The sequence below is a fragment of the Leucopleurus acutus genome (genome assembly GCF_964270905.1).
Source record: "Leucopleurus acutus genome assembly, chromosome: 16".
Taxonomy (NCBI): domain Eukaryota; kingdom Metazoa; phylum Chordata; class Mammalia; order Artiodactyla; family Delphinidae; genus Leucopleurus; species Leucopleurus acutus.
The window spans coordinates 41,526,421-41,543,877 of NC_139158.1; the positions used below are offsets into that span (position 1 = coordinate 41,526,421).

At 43.8% G+C, this 17,457-nt stretch overlaps 1 protein-coding gene across 1 annotated transcript in view; it reads left to right on the forward strand.

The window, feature by feature from the left end:
* Window positions 1-17,457, forward strand: part of CFAP61 (cilia and flagella associated protein 61) — a gene marked incomplete at both ends in the record, with an annotated part of 251,678 nt that overhangs the window by 108,874 nt on the left and 125,347 nt on the right. The window contains 3 exons of the mRNA XM_082857551.1: window positions 2,699-2,776; window positions 4,921-5,127; window positions 7,983-8,117. Coding sequence (XP_082713677.1) covers window positions 2,699-2,776; window positions 4,921-5,127; window positions 7,983-8,117 — 420 coding nt within the window. The remainder of the gene's footprint in view (window positions 1-2,698; window positions 2,777-4,920; window positions 5,128-7,982; window positions 8,118-17,457) is intronic.

Consider the following 17,457-nt stretch of genomic DNA (forward strand, 5'->3'; position numbering starts at 1 on the left):
CTCCAACAGGGGAATGGGTAGGGTGAGCTGTGGCAATTCCATGCCATGGAATAGTGCTCAGCAGTGCAAAGGGATGCACCGGTTTTTTTGTTTGTTTGTTTAAGTATAGTTGATTTATAATGTTGTGTTAGTTTCAGGTACAGCAAAGTGATTCAGATAAATATATGTGTATCTATACAGTCAGTCCTTGTTGTTTATATATTTTATATATAGTAAGTAGTGTGTATCTGTTAATCCCAGACTCTTAATTTATCCCTCCCTCCCCTTTCCCGTTCGGTAACCATAAGATTGTTTTCTATGTCTGTGAGTCTGTTTCTGTTTTGTAAATAAGTTCATCTGTATCATTTTTTTTTAGATTCCACAAATAAGTGGTATCATATGGTATTTGTCTTTCTCTGATTTACTTCACTTACTATGGTAATCTCTAGGTCCATCCATGTTGCTGCAAATGGCAAAATTTCATTCTTTTTTATGGCTGAGTAATATTCCATTGTATATACGTACCACATCTTCTTTATCCATTCGTCTGTTGGTGGACATTTAGATTGCTTCCATGTCGTGGCTATTGTCAATAGTGCTGCTATGAACATCGGGGTGAATGTATGTTTTCAAATTAGAGTTTTCATCTTTTCTGGATATATGCCCAGAAGTGGGATTGCTGGATCATATGGTAGTTCTACTTTATTTTTTTAGGGCCCCTCCATACTATTCAGGAATGCACTGTTGATTCATGTATCAGCTTGGGTGGATGTCCAGAGAATTATGCTAAATGGAAAAATAAGCCAGTCCCTAGAGGTTACATACTGTATGATTTCACTTATATGACATTTTTGAAATGACAACATTTTAGAACTGGAGAACAGATCGTTTGTTGCCAGGGTTAAGGATGGAAGTGGGGCAGGAGGCAGATAGGTGTGGTATAATAGGCAACCCATGAAATCCTTGTGTTGGAACTGTTCAGTATCTTGACTGCAGTGGTGGACATATGAACCTACACAGGGGATAAAATTGCATAGATCTTAATACGCACACACATGGGCACGCGCGTGCGCACGCGAAATGGCATCAGTGTGGGTTCCCTGCTTGTCATATGATACTAGTGTTTTGCAAAGGTTACCATTATGGGATACTGGGCAAAGTGTAGAAGGAATCTCTCTGTATTGTTTTTTACAACTGCTGGTGAATCTGCAACTATCTCCATAGACATTTTAATTAAAATTCAAACAAAAGGGAAAGCCAGTTTCCCTTGAAGCTGTAAACATTAACTTACTAAGTCTTAGCCCTTGAGTACATGTATTTGCAGTATTCTGTGTAGCAAAATGAGACGTGCGCATACTGCTCTTGGCTGCAGGCTGAAGTATATTGGTTGTTTCAAGAAAAATGTTTCTGCAGTTGTTTGAATTGCAGGCTGAAGCAGCACCATTGTCACAGAACAGCTGGCAGACAAAATATGGTAATTCAGTCCTGGGGAGTTGGCAGACTTTTTCTTAAAAATGAGTGAGGTGAGAGTGTCACTCCAAAGAAACAACTGACAGCATGTGTTCCCCCATGATAAAGTCCACGCTTTCACGAAAAAATTAGACTTTTAGAAAGTCAGTATCTGCCATCATGAGCTTGACAGCTTCCCAAAACTTAAAAAAACTTTTTCTGATGAGACTGGCGGTGATATTACCACACGCAATGTTTTGATATTTTGTAATGAAATAGGTCAACGTTTGGAAAACCTGCATAAGCTTGGTGAATCAATATTTTCCAGACAGACAGTACACGATGTTACAAAAATCATGCATGGGTAAAAGATTCAAAGTGCAAAAGAGACCGATACATTTTAATGTAGTAGGGTATACAAAGGTCACTGACATGGCTTCAGAGCCACATTGCAACTTATCTTTAAAACACTACTTACTACATGTTGAGTTTTGGTGGCACATCAAAGGAGAATATCCATCATTATCTGAAAATATTATTTAAATACTTCTCCCTTTTCCAACTACGTATCTTTGTGAAGACAGATTTTTTTTGGCATATATTTCAACCAAAATAACATGTTACAGCAGATTGAATACAATACAGAAGTAGGTGTGAGAATCCAGCCGTCTTCCATTGAGCCAGATATTCAAGAGATTTGCAAAAATATGAAACAATGCTACTCTTCTCTCTAAATATTTTTATCAAACTAAAACATGTGCTTTAATTAATAAGTTCAACAAAAATTAATCAAAGAATTCAAAATGTTCTCAGTTTTAATTTCTAATATAGAAAATAGCGGTAGACATTACATACGTGAACCAAAGCTCTTTAGCATCCTCAGGACGCAGGGGGCCTGGGATGACAGTGTTTGAGAACCACTGATGTCATGCTAAAGGAAACAGATTCCCAGTCAAAGGAATGTGGTTCGAATCAATAGATCCATCCCATACCAGCTGGAGATCTTGGCAAGGCAGCCTCCCAGGCCTTATTTTCTCGTAAATGAAGTAGAGATGTAATGGTAATACTTACTTCAGAGGGGTTGAAGTGAGGGTTAAACGCATACAAAGAGGGCATTTAACCTATTACCTGGCCCAGAGGTAAGTGGTGATAGGATGGTGGCTTTATCATTGTCGTTATGTGATCACGGTTGAAACCCTTTATTGACAGCTTACGGAAACACTAATAGCAATATTTTTTAGGGTCTTAAAATATCTGCTTCTCTTGTCAGGATGGAACACCACTGAAGGCATTTGTAGCCGAAGTTGCAGAACAAGTAGTTGGCATTGCAGTGATCAGAGATGAAATGGTAAATTGTGAAGTGGATACTACTTCCCTTGATCGTGCCTTTTCCTCTCGTGAATTAGTACACAATGCCTCTTTTGAAGTTTCATTTTTACTTATTTAGGATGAATATCTTCTTTTTCTGAAGGCTGTAGATCTGCTTGCATCCCACTGGGCAGCCTTTCAAGTCTCCATTTTTTTTTCGGTTCAAAATATTTAAAATATTACGAAGAGTACCTGAAAATATTCACCATCTAAAAATTCAAATAACCTTCCACCACCAAAAACAAGTCCCAGCTCCCTCCCCAAAGGATTACCACTATTGAGAGTTAGGCATTTATCCCTTCCAGCGTTCTTCCTTGCACTTATTTTCATGCATCGTGTGCGTGCGTGCGTGCGTGTGTGTGTAAGTGGACATCTAATTTTATTTTGTCCCAGTGCACAGCCAATTATTCCAAAGTATTTATTACTGAGTAGTCCATTCTTTCCCTACTGATTTAAAATGCTGCCTTTATATTATTAAATTTCCATGTGTCTGTGTCTATTTTTACTCTCTGTTCTGTTCCATGGATTTATTTGTTGATATCTATTGCACTATCACGTGCTTTGGTATCTGGTCTGGAAGTCTTCTCTTATTTATATTTTTTGCCTAAAGTTTCTTGGTTAAACTTGGGTGTTTTCTTTTCCAGATAAACCTTGTAATACTTACTATGAATTTATTTGTGCCTATGTAGATTTTACAGAACAATTTAGGCAGAACTGATAATTATAATATTGAGACTTCCCTTCTGGGAACATGGCTTCTGGAAGATACCCTTCATCATGTTAAGGAACTTCTCTCCTATTTCTAATTTACTAAAAGTTTTTGTTACGCATGGGTGTTGAATTTTATTAAATGTGTTTCGGCATTTATGGAGATATTCGTATGACTTTATTTCTCTAATGTGTTCAAACTATCCTTGTTCTTGGATTCATTTCTCTTTTGATTCAATATATCTTTAAGAATTCTTGGAGAGTGAGTGAAAGAGGGTAGGGTCTCTGAGTCCACACACATACACAAGTTTTCATCTGTCCTCACACTTGAACACTCATTCAGCTGTGAATAGAATTCATATGCAAATTATTTCTCATCAGAGTGTTGATGTTTTTACTCTCATTATCTTCCAGTATCCAATGTTACGGATAAAATACAGTCTGATGTAAATAAATGTATGTATGTCTGCTTTCTCTCTTGAGAATTAGTTTTTCCCTTTTATTCCAAAAATTCTTATGAAGTACCTTATGCCTCTTTTGAGCTTGGGAGCATCTTTCTTCTGTGATTTCACTAATGATTTCTTCCCTTCCATTTTCTCTATTCTCCATTCCTTTTTGGATGGAAGTGACCCTTCACTGTCTTTTACCTTTCTTCTCGTACTTTTTAATCTCTTGTACTTCTTACTCTTCATTCTAGGAGTTGTTCTTGATTTTATCTTCCAGATTCCTAATTTACTGTTCAGCCACATCTAGTCTATTATCCAGGCCTTCTATTGGAATTTTAATTTCAGAGTTCATGTGTTTAACTTCCAAGTCTCTTCCTTGTTCTCTTATTGTTCCTTTTTTGTAGGAGCTTGTTTGTTATGTTTTATGCGAGATCCTTTTTTGGTATCTCTGAGGACATTGAGTGGAATTTTTAAAAAATTCTCCTCCATTTGCTGGATAACCTCTGTTTCCTCTGGAGTGAGTTGTATGTTTCTCTAACTGGTCTTTTGCATTCGTCAGTTTTCCCCAAAAGTCTCTCCATGTCGTGAATGAGAGATTATCAGTGTGGATGGTTGGCGTGGGCTCTTTGACGGTAGTGTATATCTGCTTCTCCATTGCATTGCTCTGGCCACTGGGAGGCTGTCCATGAGCAGGGACTCAAGGCTCTCCAGGTTTCTAGCACGGCTGTGAGGAGCAAATCCCAAAGCTCTGAGCCACCCTCCAGAAGTAAGCCATCAAAACAAGTGACTTTCAGAAACATAAGTTTTAGCTTTAAAAAAATTAACAATGAAAATGAGATCGTAAGTAATAGGAGGGAAAAACTCGTCTCTCATTATTGTACCTAAAGTCATTTTTAAATGATATTTCTCAGAAAGCGTATGCCGTTTGTTTAAAACCTTCTTAGGTGTCCTTTCTCACATCTCTTTTTAGGATATAGAGTACATACGATCCCACTACAATATTGAAGACTTCATATACTTTAGTCACCACCAGCGCGAAGAGCATGGCCACCTGTATCACTTTGCCCTGAACCCCATTTTTCAGCACTACACCAAGTTTTTTCTGAAGGAGATCCTCCGTTTAGGATATAAGTCCTGTCTCTACTACCCTGTTTACCCGCGAGCCAAGGAAGGCAAGGTAAAAGAATGTCTTAAGTCACTTTTCCAGCAGATCTGTGTCACGGTGTCATTTGTGTCGTGTGCCGTATTTTATTTCTTCTTCACTCCATGTATTTTGATTGTAATGTGGCTCTGAATTTCAAATGGCCATATTGAGTTTGGTCCTTTTCTTACACTACAGTGAAAACCCAGAAGGCTTTGAATTTCTGAAACCATCACAACCCATATAATTAGTAGAACAAATTGTTGGCTTTTCCATATCTACAAAGCAGACACTGAAAGCTATGGAAAAACACTCTAAGGGATGTGAAAATCAAATTATTTCTCATGTGAATTAGTGAATGCCAAAATGTCCTATGATGTTCTTCAAGCAAAGAATGTTCTAGTAGTGAACCCATAGAATAAATTAGCTCAGTCCTTAATACTGGTGTGCTATCACGGTATTGCAAAACAGCAGTATAACATCCCCATAAAAGTGATGGATAAAAAGTGGAGATATGTGTTATTGATGTAACCTTTATGTAGTAGATACCACTATGTCTGCATAATACTTGTACTTACGTAGAGCAATACTTCTATGACAAACACGTGTCTACTGTGTATACATTATGTATACTGTGCACAAATAGCAAGCTCTTGCTTCCTGTTTCCGTGTATCCTGCTTCCGTCTCCTTCATAGCACTTCTCACTCGCTCACATTCTGTCTTGTGCCGTAAAGCTGGAGCTGTTTGTCCTGTTCAGAGCTGCAGCCCTGTTACGTAGAAGGGTCCCACACACTCACACGTGCTCACACGTGCTCACACGCAGTCTCCTGCTTGCTCACAGGCAAGGGCTTCTTGGAGCTGGATCCCCAAGCAGTTCTTTCCTGCAAGATGGTCCCTCTGTCACTGACAGTGTTGATGCAGACTTGAGGGGTGTTGAGAACTGAACCCCCAGGTAGAAATTTCTACCCCCCTAGCTAGAAATTGTCCCATAAGATCCCATTCGTGACCAAAAACTTTCTTAGGCTCTGCCTAGAGTCTGACATTGTCACGTTTCTTCTTAGTTACCATGGTGAGCTAAGTGGGTTTTTTAAATGCTCTGAATTACTAAACTTAAAAACAATCTAAGGTATATGGGTACATACACATAACAGTAATTTTACCAATGTATCTTATTTGACAAATGCCTTTTGGGGAAAAACAGACGGAATGGAGGAGAAAGAAGAAAAAACATGGAAAAGATAGGTAGCGAATGTAGAATATGCTCTAGTGATGATTTTTTTCCTATCAAAATGCAGCCCTACAGCAATATGAATGCCCCAGATTTGAACCTGGGACATGGGAAGTTTAACAGTTTTGCCTGAAAATCCTGGTCCTGCACAATTTCTTTGTACTTCACATTTGGCCAAGTGCCAATTTGGTGACCTTTAAGGATGTGATGTTACATTCTCAGTTTTTATTCCCAGTGTTTCCTGCCAGTGCCCAGTTGGTAGAAAGTCCTTTTGCATGCATCCTAAAAAATGGTGACTTGAACTGAACTCATTGAGTGTTCACGTATTTCCCTCCATGGTGTGGAATTAGGACCATGTTACGCGCTATTGTATATATAACATGGAAACACACTTGGAAACAGATTTCCTCTCTGTCTGCACCTCTAGTTGATTTATACACGTACATTTAAATAAGTGCAAGAAGCAATACCAAATAGTACAGGTAAGAATCTCCAAATTCTGCTATAAATCCCCAGTTGACTGCAGTACAAGTGAGCTTTCGGCTGACATGACGAAGACGGTTTTCTCCACACCCTCCTGCCAGAACATGTACTGAGAGCTCTTCCAGGCTTAAAAACACAGCTTTGGCTAGAGATCCCTGGCTTCTGTTTCTCAGTGTGTAAAATCAGGCAGTGAAGTTCAATAGTGAAGGATTTTAGAAATCCCTTCCAGAAGCTCTTAGAAAGGCCTAGGGGCTATTTTTAGAACCACAAATAAGTCATGTGTAAACCACGTCATTTATTAAACTACAGTTCCGTTTTACTTTCTTTGCTTTCCAGGTTAAATTCGGTAAATGTCTCATTAAAAATTTTTGGTTTGACAGTTTGAGGTTTACACAGTTGAAATACCCAAAGCTTAGGGGTTTCACCAAAACCCCTAAGATTTCATAAATGTGAAAGAAATAAAGATCACCATGTTCAGTTTTCTCTGCCAAGTCTAAAACTTGGATAAAATTAATATTTAAAGCATTCACCTGAAACATGATTTATTGTAGCCCGTTTCAGTAAGCATAAATCCAGCTCACAATTTAGTATTAATATAAAGCAGAATAATCTGGTCCAGCCCCCTCCCCCCTCCACTCCCCCACTCTCCGGTTTTATCCTTTTGTTTTAAAACACTTATCTGATCAACAGAGGTCCAGCTGAAGTAGCAGTGACTTTCACAAACATGAGGATTTTCACATCTGCGCCCTATTGCCCCTCAGATGACATTTTTATCTATGTGCCTTCTTAAAGCAGCTTGTGTGAAACACGCAAAGGTTACCAGGACGCAGATAACACAGCTTAATGGGGTCAAATCGAGCTGATTCATGATCACTACGGAGAAGAATATCCTCCTGGGGAAAATACTTGTGCTGAAAAATCCCATAAACCAAACCACTTGTTTATCTGTCATTCCCACAGAGATAGTAATGCAATTACTCCCGTAATTATCTTCATTAGTGTCAGGCATTATCTACAATTCATTCCTCTGGTCGAAGAGTATGTTTGTTTATTTGCTGGTTTCCCCCCCCCCTCCGGTTTGGCCGGGTTGGGAGTTTTGTATTTGTCGAGGCGCGTGCCGGCAAATGTGCGCGCGGCTCCCACGCCCTTCCCCCTAACATCGAGGTCGCTGTCTCCCAGTTTCAGAGCTCCAGTGCCCACTCGCTGACGTCCGCCCTCCACTACTTGGTTCCCGTGCGGCCCCGACGACAGATTGTCTATCCCCTGGAAAAGCTTGGCATCAACGCCCCATCAAAGGAGGTCTCCAGGGACGCGGTGGGTAGCCGGCGGCAGCAGGCGGGGCGCAGTGCCAGCGCGGGCGGGCGAGCGGGCGAGCGGGCGGGCGGGCGGGCGTGGCAGATGGGGCGGCGCTGCATACGCGGAGCCGGAGCCCAACGGCTGCTCCTTCATCCAGGAGCCCAGGCTCCCTCCCACCGGCCCCTGCCCTAGGGTGGTGCCTCCGCAGCGAGCCCGGAGCAGAGCGGACGCCATGTGGTCCCTCGTGACGCGCCACCCCCCCTCACACGGGGGACGCCGCCGCGGGCTGCTGCGCCTCAGTACCAGTGGCTTGGGGTCCACCTCCCAGCATCTTTCTGGGTTTAGCCCCCTTGCTTCAAAGCAGACTCCCCTTTCCTTCATGCTCTGCTTTCTCGGTTTGAGAACCTAGGTCTGGCTGCGTGAGGACGTTTGGGGCTGAGTCCTGAGCTAGGTTTGTTCCCTACTCCTGGGGGCGTCCGCGTGATGAACAGGAACGTCTCAGCTGTCCTGGGTGGCGGGGGCTTTGAGCTTAGAGTGCACAGCCCTGGGACACTCTTAGTACCAGAACAGGAAAAGGGACCAAACAGAACCTAGATTTCGCTTTCAGTGGAAGTGTACGCGTAAACAAGCATACACAGAGCCGTGTTCAGGAACTTGGCTGGAAGCGTGACTTTGTCAGGCTGACTTACATGTAAGCTTGTACTGTATTGTGCGCACTTCCACTTAAATACGGTAGCAAAACGCCCCGCAGTGGGCCGACACTTGTTCTTTGTGAGAAAGGAGGAAAGTGGAAAGTTTAAACTCTCCGAACGTTTAGCAAAGGAGCTAAAAATGGTGCTGGAAATGGTGCTCAAATCAACACCCCAGTTTTGCAGGACATGCGTCACCTCACGGCCCCCAGCTCCTGCTTTACGTATGGGGGGTGGGTCCACCAAGACCCATCTTAGAGGCAGGCTGCTCTAAGTCCTATGTAAAGTCCTAAGTCTTTATATTTGTAAAATAAAAAATAAATTTGTATTTATTTTCTAAGTTCTAACTTTGTATTTGAGTAGAGACTAAAAACGAATAGCAATTCTTTTGCTCTACCCAAATCTTCATTATGGAAAATGTGAAGCATGTACAAAAGTAGAGCAAGTTCTACGAAGCAGGGATTCTCCTTCTGTCTGTGCTGAGGGACCTCGTCTTCTTTTTTTAATGTACAGTCCCTCATAGACTGATAGATTTGTGAAATGTGAATTCCTAGAAGGAGATTAAAAACAGAGACCAAATTCAGGTCCTATTATTTTATCACTAGGTTTAACAGACACAGAATTACTCTGCCCGCTTGCTCTAAAAGCTTCTGAAGGCAGACGGGCACGTGTTTCAGCCCACACGATGGGCTGCGCAGAAACAGCTCCAACAGGGTTCAACTCTTGGCCAGTTTTGCATCTTCTACAGCCTCACCCACTTCTCCTTCCTCCCTTATCATCTTGCAACAGATACATGTCATCACTCCATCCAAGACCACAGGTGTGTCCTTAGGTAGCAGGGCCCCAGCATCACACTCTAGAGAGGAAGGGGCCCCGGGCAAATCTGTAGGACTGTGGGGTCGACCACCAGGTGGTCTGCTGGTGTGTGGAGATCCTGGGATTGGATTCTTTTGGAATGAGAGCCAAGAGAGTGTGTCAGGGTCAGGAAGGGTGGCCTCATCTATATCTGTCACTGAAACACAGCTAATGTGACATCCTCCTGATCCCAGGAGAAGGGGCCACAGGTACAAAGTACAGAGATGTAGCTTCTGTGTGAGAGGTGCTGCCCTTCTGCAGCCACTGCTGAGGTGCCTTTGAGTTGGGATAGACCACGTGGCCAGGCCAAGAGGAGCCCTCACACGTCGGCGGCAGCCCGCAGCCCCAGCACCTTCAGCCCCAGCACCTTCAGCCCAGGGGGCGTGAGTGGTATGGCTGGGGGGATGGGGAGCAGCACGGGGCTGCCACCTGGTATCAAGAGCCGTGTTCCTGAACCTCTGGAGCTTCCCCATCCTCACCCCACCCCCAACCCTGGGAATCTACAGACCTGGATGACTTTGAGTTGAGCTGGAGCTCCTGGTGGGGAAAAAGCCAGAGAAAACATTTTATTTCACTTAAAACAACCCTACCAGGACTTCCCTGGTGGCGCAGTGGTTGGGAGTCCACCTGCCAATGCAGGGGACACGGGTTTGAGCCCTGGTCCGGGAGGATCCCACACGCCACGGACCAGCTAGGCCCGTGCACCACAACTACTGAGCCTGCGCTCTAGAGCCCCACGAGCCACAACTGCTGAGCTCGCGTGCCACAACTGCTGAGGCCCGCGCGCCCGGAGCCCATGATCCACAACAGGAAGGGCATCTGTAGTGAGAGGCCCGTGCGCTGCACCAAAGGGTGACCCCCGCTCGCTGCAACTGGAGAAGGCCCGTGCACAACAGCGAAGACCCAGCGCGGCCACAAATAAATAAATTTATAATAAATAAATAAAATAAAATAAAATAAAATGATCCTATCATGACTTCCCAGGTTGTTATGAGTTGAAATCACTGCTTACATTTAATAAGCTTTTTCATGGCCGTCTCTCTGTGCTGTGTCCCCACAGAGTCCCCGGCTTATTTCAAGACCTAGCAGAGGATGGATTTTGTTTAATTAATTAATTAATTGATTGATTGATTGATTTTGGCTGCGCCGGGTCTTAGTTGCGGTACGCAGGATCTTTGTTGCGGCATGCATGTCGGATCTAGTTCCCCGACCACGGATCAAACCCAGGCCCCCTGCATTGGGAGCACGGAGTCTTTTTTTTTTTTTTCGGTATGCAGGCCTCTCACTGTTGTGGCCTCTCCCGTTGCGGAGCACAGGCTCCGGACGCGCTGGCTCAGCGGCCATGGCTCACGGGCCCAGCCGCTCCGCAGCATGTGGGATCTTCCCGGACTGGGGCACGAACCCGTGTCCCCTGCATCGGCAGGCAGACTCTCAACCACTGCGCCACCAGGGAAGCCCAGGGAGCACGGAGTCTTACCCACTGGACCACCAGAGAAGTCCCCAAGGATGGGTTTTTAAATCCCTGCTCCAGGAAGACAACCACTTACCAGGTGGGTGGGGCTGATGCTCGTATCCGCCACTTTGTGCTGTGTTGTTTACTGTATTGGTGAATTCTGACTTTTTAAGAAGTACTTTACTGCTGCTTGTTATACTTATTCTTGAGAAGGGTTTAGTAAAGATTTAGATTTCGTAAACAAGGTTTAGTGAAAATGTTAGAAATCTTAAAGTTGGACCAGAGGATTATCGAGAGCATAATCCACATGGGATGAGCCTAGACATTCAAACGTTAAAATACTACATTACATTATTTTAAATTTTAAAAAACATTGTAGGCGGATTTAATGTTTTAGGCTGATTATCTGAGTCAAGGTGAGCCAGATGGAAAATTTTTTGGAGGACTTTCTACAGGGTCCTAAGCACATTGATTTCTTAGCAGAGCAAATAGTACTGCAGCCGTTGAAGTTGAGCGATTGTCTTACTAAATGAATCTCTCTTTGTCCCTTTAAGTTTTACACTCCCCTCTGCCCGGAGCTACGAGCAACCCTCAGCGCCCTCACGTGTCCGCACACTGCTCTCGCTGGGCACTGGCCTTTCATACTTTTTATCCCATCTCAGACTGACCATCCGTTCCCTGGCTTTCACCTAGGAAGCCAGTCTTCAAGGGAACAGATCACTTCAGGCATGAGTAATGGGATAGAAAGCGTTTCATCTCGGTGGGTTGCCAATCTGACTCTGGCACAAGCCAGCAGAGATTGAAATTCATCACTGCGTGGCAGGGTAGTGTGCTTCCCTCGCCCCAAGGTCAGGTAGCTGCTGCCTGGTTTAGATGAGTCGGTGTCCCTGCCACCAAACTGTCCCTGTCATTCGTATCAATTGACAGTGTGCCCCGTGTCAGGTCACAAGAAAGGACCTGGAAAACATGTGAATGGTTTTCATCACACATCACCGAGGTAGGCCCGGAAGGTTCATCATGTCTCCACAGTCAACCAGCAGAGATACGTGGATAAGAGAAGGCTTTTTCCTAACCGTAATCCACGTGGCATGGACCGAGAAGATTCGTTTCTTAGCTTGAATGGGCTGTCTTGGCCTGGGCATTTGCACTCTGAGAATTATTATCATGGGAATTTTTAATGAAATGAATCAGTGTGGCCCACTTGCATGCGAACTGTGATCCGGGAAGTGCTCAGAATTTGGCTGAATGAACTGATGGCCATATTAATTACAGACTGTGGACCAATTTGACCCACGCTTACTTTCGGGTGGTTCCTTGGGCAAGCTGGCTTGCTGTCTTTCCTGCCTCCCCGTAGGGATTCAAACATGACCGTGACAGGGGCCCTGTCCTCGGGGAGCGTACAGCCCCGTGTCAGTATTAACGTGGGACTGCTCAGGGCTGGTTAAACCAGGGATGGGAGAGGGCTGCATGGGTCCCTGAGCCCCGCCGGGGTCAGACCTGTTCTGCGGAATCCTTTGGGAGGGAATGTGTCTGGTCGGAGGCATGGTTTCCTTTCCAAGACTGGGGTTTTAAATGACTCTTACTTGTCTTATTAAACACCAGAAAATCTGCTTTGAACTTAAAAAGCTCCTACCTTTGCTTCAGTATTAAGAGATGCTCCCCATTATCCACTTCAATCACTTTAGTTCTCTATGTTGATTTCTAGTATTCACAGAATTACAGTGTCAACTCACCTCTCCTTTTTTTTTTTTCCAAAATTTTTTTGTACCAGATCAATCCATCTTCTTTCAGATGACAGAATCATCTCAGGAATCAGACTTTCAGAGTGATCAACACCTGTTATTTTTTTTGTGGTTGTTTATTGGTGACGGTCTGTTTAAATCTCGACTAATGAATTATTTGAAGCCTCTGTTTTCCCTTTGTCCTTCTACAAAAGAAAAATGACGGTTTGTTTAACCCCCCTTCTCGGAGCTAAGTGCTGGCCCGATTTTTCCTAGTGTGTGATCTCTCAGGAAGATGTCACGCTCTGGCATTCGGTTACCCTTTGAATCGCCCCTTTCATCTGGGCTGTTCTTCCCCAGTTCAGCTATAATTACCATCTGATGGACTGTTGCTGGATACTGTTTCACTTGTACATCTGCTGCCCTAGGAAATTGCATTATTCTCCCAGCACCTGCTAGATTTTCCCCAGCTTAATTGTTTCTCCAACCCCTTCCTTAAACTTGGAAACTTTCACTGCCCGCGTTAGACTTTCCTTGGTTGTACTTGTGTGTGTGTGTGTGTGTGTGTGTGTGTGTGTGTGTGTTTAAATTAGCCCTTTAGAATCTCCTTGGTAGAAGTTTCTAAAAATGCAAACCCATGTTTTTCAACATCATATATGCACTGAACATTATTAATGTGACCATGGTGATATTTTCCTGAAATGAAATTAACCCACTTCAAATCACCGCCATGAGTCCAGTTTGCTTTTTCAAGCCACTTCCCCGCCATTTCCTACAGTTACCCTACCTGTGGGAAATGCATTTCCTCCTATTTATGATGAACCCTTTTCTCTGACATTCTTAGAATAATTTACATAAATTCCTTTGTGAGGTTTTTTCTTTTTCAAACAAATACAAGTTGTATGGTCATTTCTTTCCAATTCTTTGAATACTATCTAGTTTAGTATTGTACGTAGTGTATATGTGTACATCAAAATGACTTATGAATCAGTGATTTATTCTCCTTGTTATCAAATTCCTCCCTCTTAGAAAGGTTACAGGGTAATAAACAACAACTACTACTACCATTACTAACATGCTGTCGCTAAAGGCTCCCCATGAGTTATCTCGTTTAATCCTCATATCAACACTTGTAAATAGTTACTGCTACTGTCGTCTTCAATGTACATAAAGAAAACAGGCTTGCAGGAGGGAGAGTAAGTGACTTGTCCAAAGGCGAATTCTTGACAGAGCTTCAAACCCAGGCAGTTGGATGCCAAAACTCATACCATTATATATGCTCTCTTATCTAAAAAGTTAAAGCAGTGATATCATGGCTTATTGTAGGAAAACCAAACCACAGAAAAGGAAGATGGCTTGACAGAGACCTTTTGGAATCTCCCAGATCTTTGGCACCAGCTACATAATCAAAAGGTGACCCACGGATAATTGGCTTTCCGCCCGAACAGCTGGATTTTCCTCCTGGCTGAGCCATCCAGCCTTGGGTTTGTTCCTGTGCCAGCCTGACCCTGGCTGGGCTGGGAGCAGACACAGGGGTCCAGGATAGAGCCCTGGGGTCACTTTTTGGACAGCAGCTGATCCAGGCTATCTCCATGTCTCTCTTTGTTGTGTCAGCTCGTTGTTATAAACCTTTCGAAATTATAGTGGCAGCTGCTGGGAAAGGTGGAAAAAAATAATAACCCCGTATGTGGGTCACATTATCCGTTTTTCAAGATTCACTTCCATGCTATGTGTGGCTTCACGGTGTTGTTAGAAAACCCTCGAGTAAATGCCCAGGATGAGCAACTGAAGGTTTACTCAGGAGGTGAGGGGTGGGTGGGGGTGCACTGGCGGCGTGATGGACCCGCCTGGACGCTGTTTAGAAATGGAGTTGTGGTAGAGTAGCAAAAGGAGGTCTCTAGGGTGTGGTAAGAAATTGTGAAAAGTAAAGTTACTTCTTAACATCTCAGTATTGTCAAAAATCAATCCTGTATCTTATCGTCGTTTTCTAGGATAGATATTATAGGAGAGTTGATCTCTTTCTCTCTCCCCCCACCCCCAACGTCTTCCTCCATCTTCCTTCCCCCCCTTAACAGCTTTATTGACATATAAATCACCTACCATACAATTCACCCACTTAAATTGAACAATTTGTTGGTTCTTAATATGTTCACAGAGTTGGGCAACAATCACCATCTAATTTTAGAACATTTTTGTCACCTCTCCCCAAAAGAAAGCCATTAGTAGTCACTCCCTCTCCCCCCACCCCAAGCCCTAGGCAACTACTATTTTAGTTTCGGTTTCTATGAATCTGCCTTTTCTGGGCATTTCGTATAACTGAACTCTACAATACATGGTATTTGTGACTGTCTTTTTTCATTGAGCATCTTTTCAAGGTTCAAGCAATTTGCAATACGTATCAGTATTTGATTCCTTTGTTTTTGGCCGTGCTGCACGGCATGGGGGATCTTAGTTCCCCAACCAGAGATCGAGCGCAGGGAAGCACAGACTCTTAACCACCAGACCACCGCCAGGGAAGTCCCCATTAATTGCTTTTTATGGCTGAATAATACTCTGTTGTGTGTACATACACCATTTTACTTGTCCATTCATCAGTTAATGGACATTTGAGTTGTTTCCACTGTTTGGCGACTATGAACAATGTTGCTATGGACATTTGTGCACAAGTTTCTATGTGCATGTATGTTTTAATTTCTCTTGGGTACTATGCCTAGGCGTAGAATTGCTTGGTCATGTGGTAAGTCTAGGTTTAATGTTTTGAGGAACTTCCAGACCATGTTCCCAAGGGACGGCACCACTTTGTACTCTCATTCTTAGGTCAGGCTCAGCATCACTGCTAGTAGGTGGCGAGGTGCTGGCCAACTCAAGGCCATGGTTGAGCCGTGAACCAGACTGTTCCTTCAGTTTCAGGAGTGGAGCTTTCTCACCGCTTTGGGAGAGCACCGTACACATATTTGGCAGTACACCACCAATCTAAGCTTCATTTCTTTGGAAAGCAGAGATTTTTTCTAAAATAAAATCTCTCCTGCACTCATCTTCCCTGCCTCACCCTCTCTGGCCCATCAGCCTCCCAGGGGCCTGCACAAATGTTTCAGAGAGCTCCTGCAGCACAGGGAATGCCCATGCAGACCCCAGGAGTGACGTGGAGGACTTTCTGTTGTTCACACCAGCACGTCCAGCACTTCAGCCCACCTTTAATAATGTTATTGCTTTTAAAACAGCTACCAACAGAAAAAAAAAAAAAATTCTGAGGCTTTCTTAGATGCTGATGGGGTTCTCGCCACAACCCAGTAGGGGGAAAATGCATTCTGTTCCCTGCAGAGCCAGGGTAATGAAGGCCGCGGAGGTCCAGAAGGGCCTCGGGATGCGCCAGCTGCCGGCTGCAGAGCTCTGGACGCCACGGCCCAGCAAGGCTCCCGAGTGGACCCGAGCTACCAGGCAGGAGCTGGCCTTCGCAGCTAAGTGGCTTCTTCAGAATCCGCCTTCAGGGAGGAAAAGCACGCCCGCCAACAGGAAGCTTTGCTTTGTGTATTTTAAAGGAGCTGGGGATATAAAATGACAAAGGGGACAATTAGAGCTGCAGATGCCCACTAGGGAAGTTACATCTTTCCCTTTGATTAAAATAATATATGTGGTTACAAAAGCAGTGCGTATTGATAGGAGAAATTTTAGGGGAAAAAAAAGTAAAGAGAAAATGGATGAAACCTGCAATCCGCTATAGATTACCTTTCTTAATACTTTGGTGTTTTCACTTCTAGATTATTTTCTGTGAAAAAAAATACATGCAATTAAATATGGAGTTATACGCACATAGTGGGTTTTTTTTTTTTTTTTTTTTTTTTACCACCATCCCCACCCCACCACGGTTTTCCCCCCTTGGTGTCCATACGTTTGTTCTCTACATCTGTGTCTCAACTTCTGCCCTGCAAACTGGTTCATCTGTACCATTTTTCTAGGTTCCACATACATGCGTTAAAATACGATATTTATTTTTCTCTTTCTGACTTACTTCACTCTGTATGACAGTCTCTAGATCCATCCACGTCTCAACAAATGACTCAATTTCATTCCTTTTTATGGCTAAGTAATATTCCATTGTATACATGTACCACAACTTCTTTAGCCATTCGTCTGTCGATGGGCATTTAGGTTGCTTCCATGACCTGACTATTGTAAATAGTGCTGCAATGAACATTGGGGTGCATGTGTCTTCTTCTTTTTTTTTTTGCGGTACGCGGGCCTCTCACTGTTGTGGCCTCTCCCGTTGTGGAGCACAGGCTCCGGATGCACAGGCTCAGCGGCCATGGCTCACGGGCCCAGCCGCTCTGCAGCATGTGGGATCTTCCCAGACTGGGGCACAAACCTGCGTCCCCTGCATCGGCAGGCGGACTCTCAACCACTGCGCCACCAGGGAAGCCCAGCATGTGTCTTTTTGAATTATGGTTTTCTCTGGGTATATGCCCAGTAGTGGGATTGCTGGGTCATATAGTAGTTCTATTTTTAGTTTTTTAAGGAACCTCCATACTGTTCTCCATAGTGGCTCTATCAATTTACATTCCCACCAGCAGTGCAAGAGGGTTCCCTTTGTAGATTTTCTGATGATGCCCATTCTAACTGGTGTTTTGATTTGCATGTCTCTA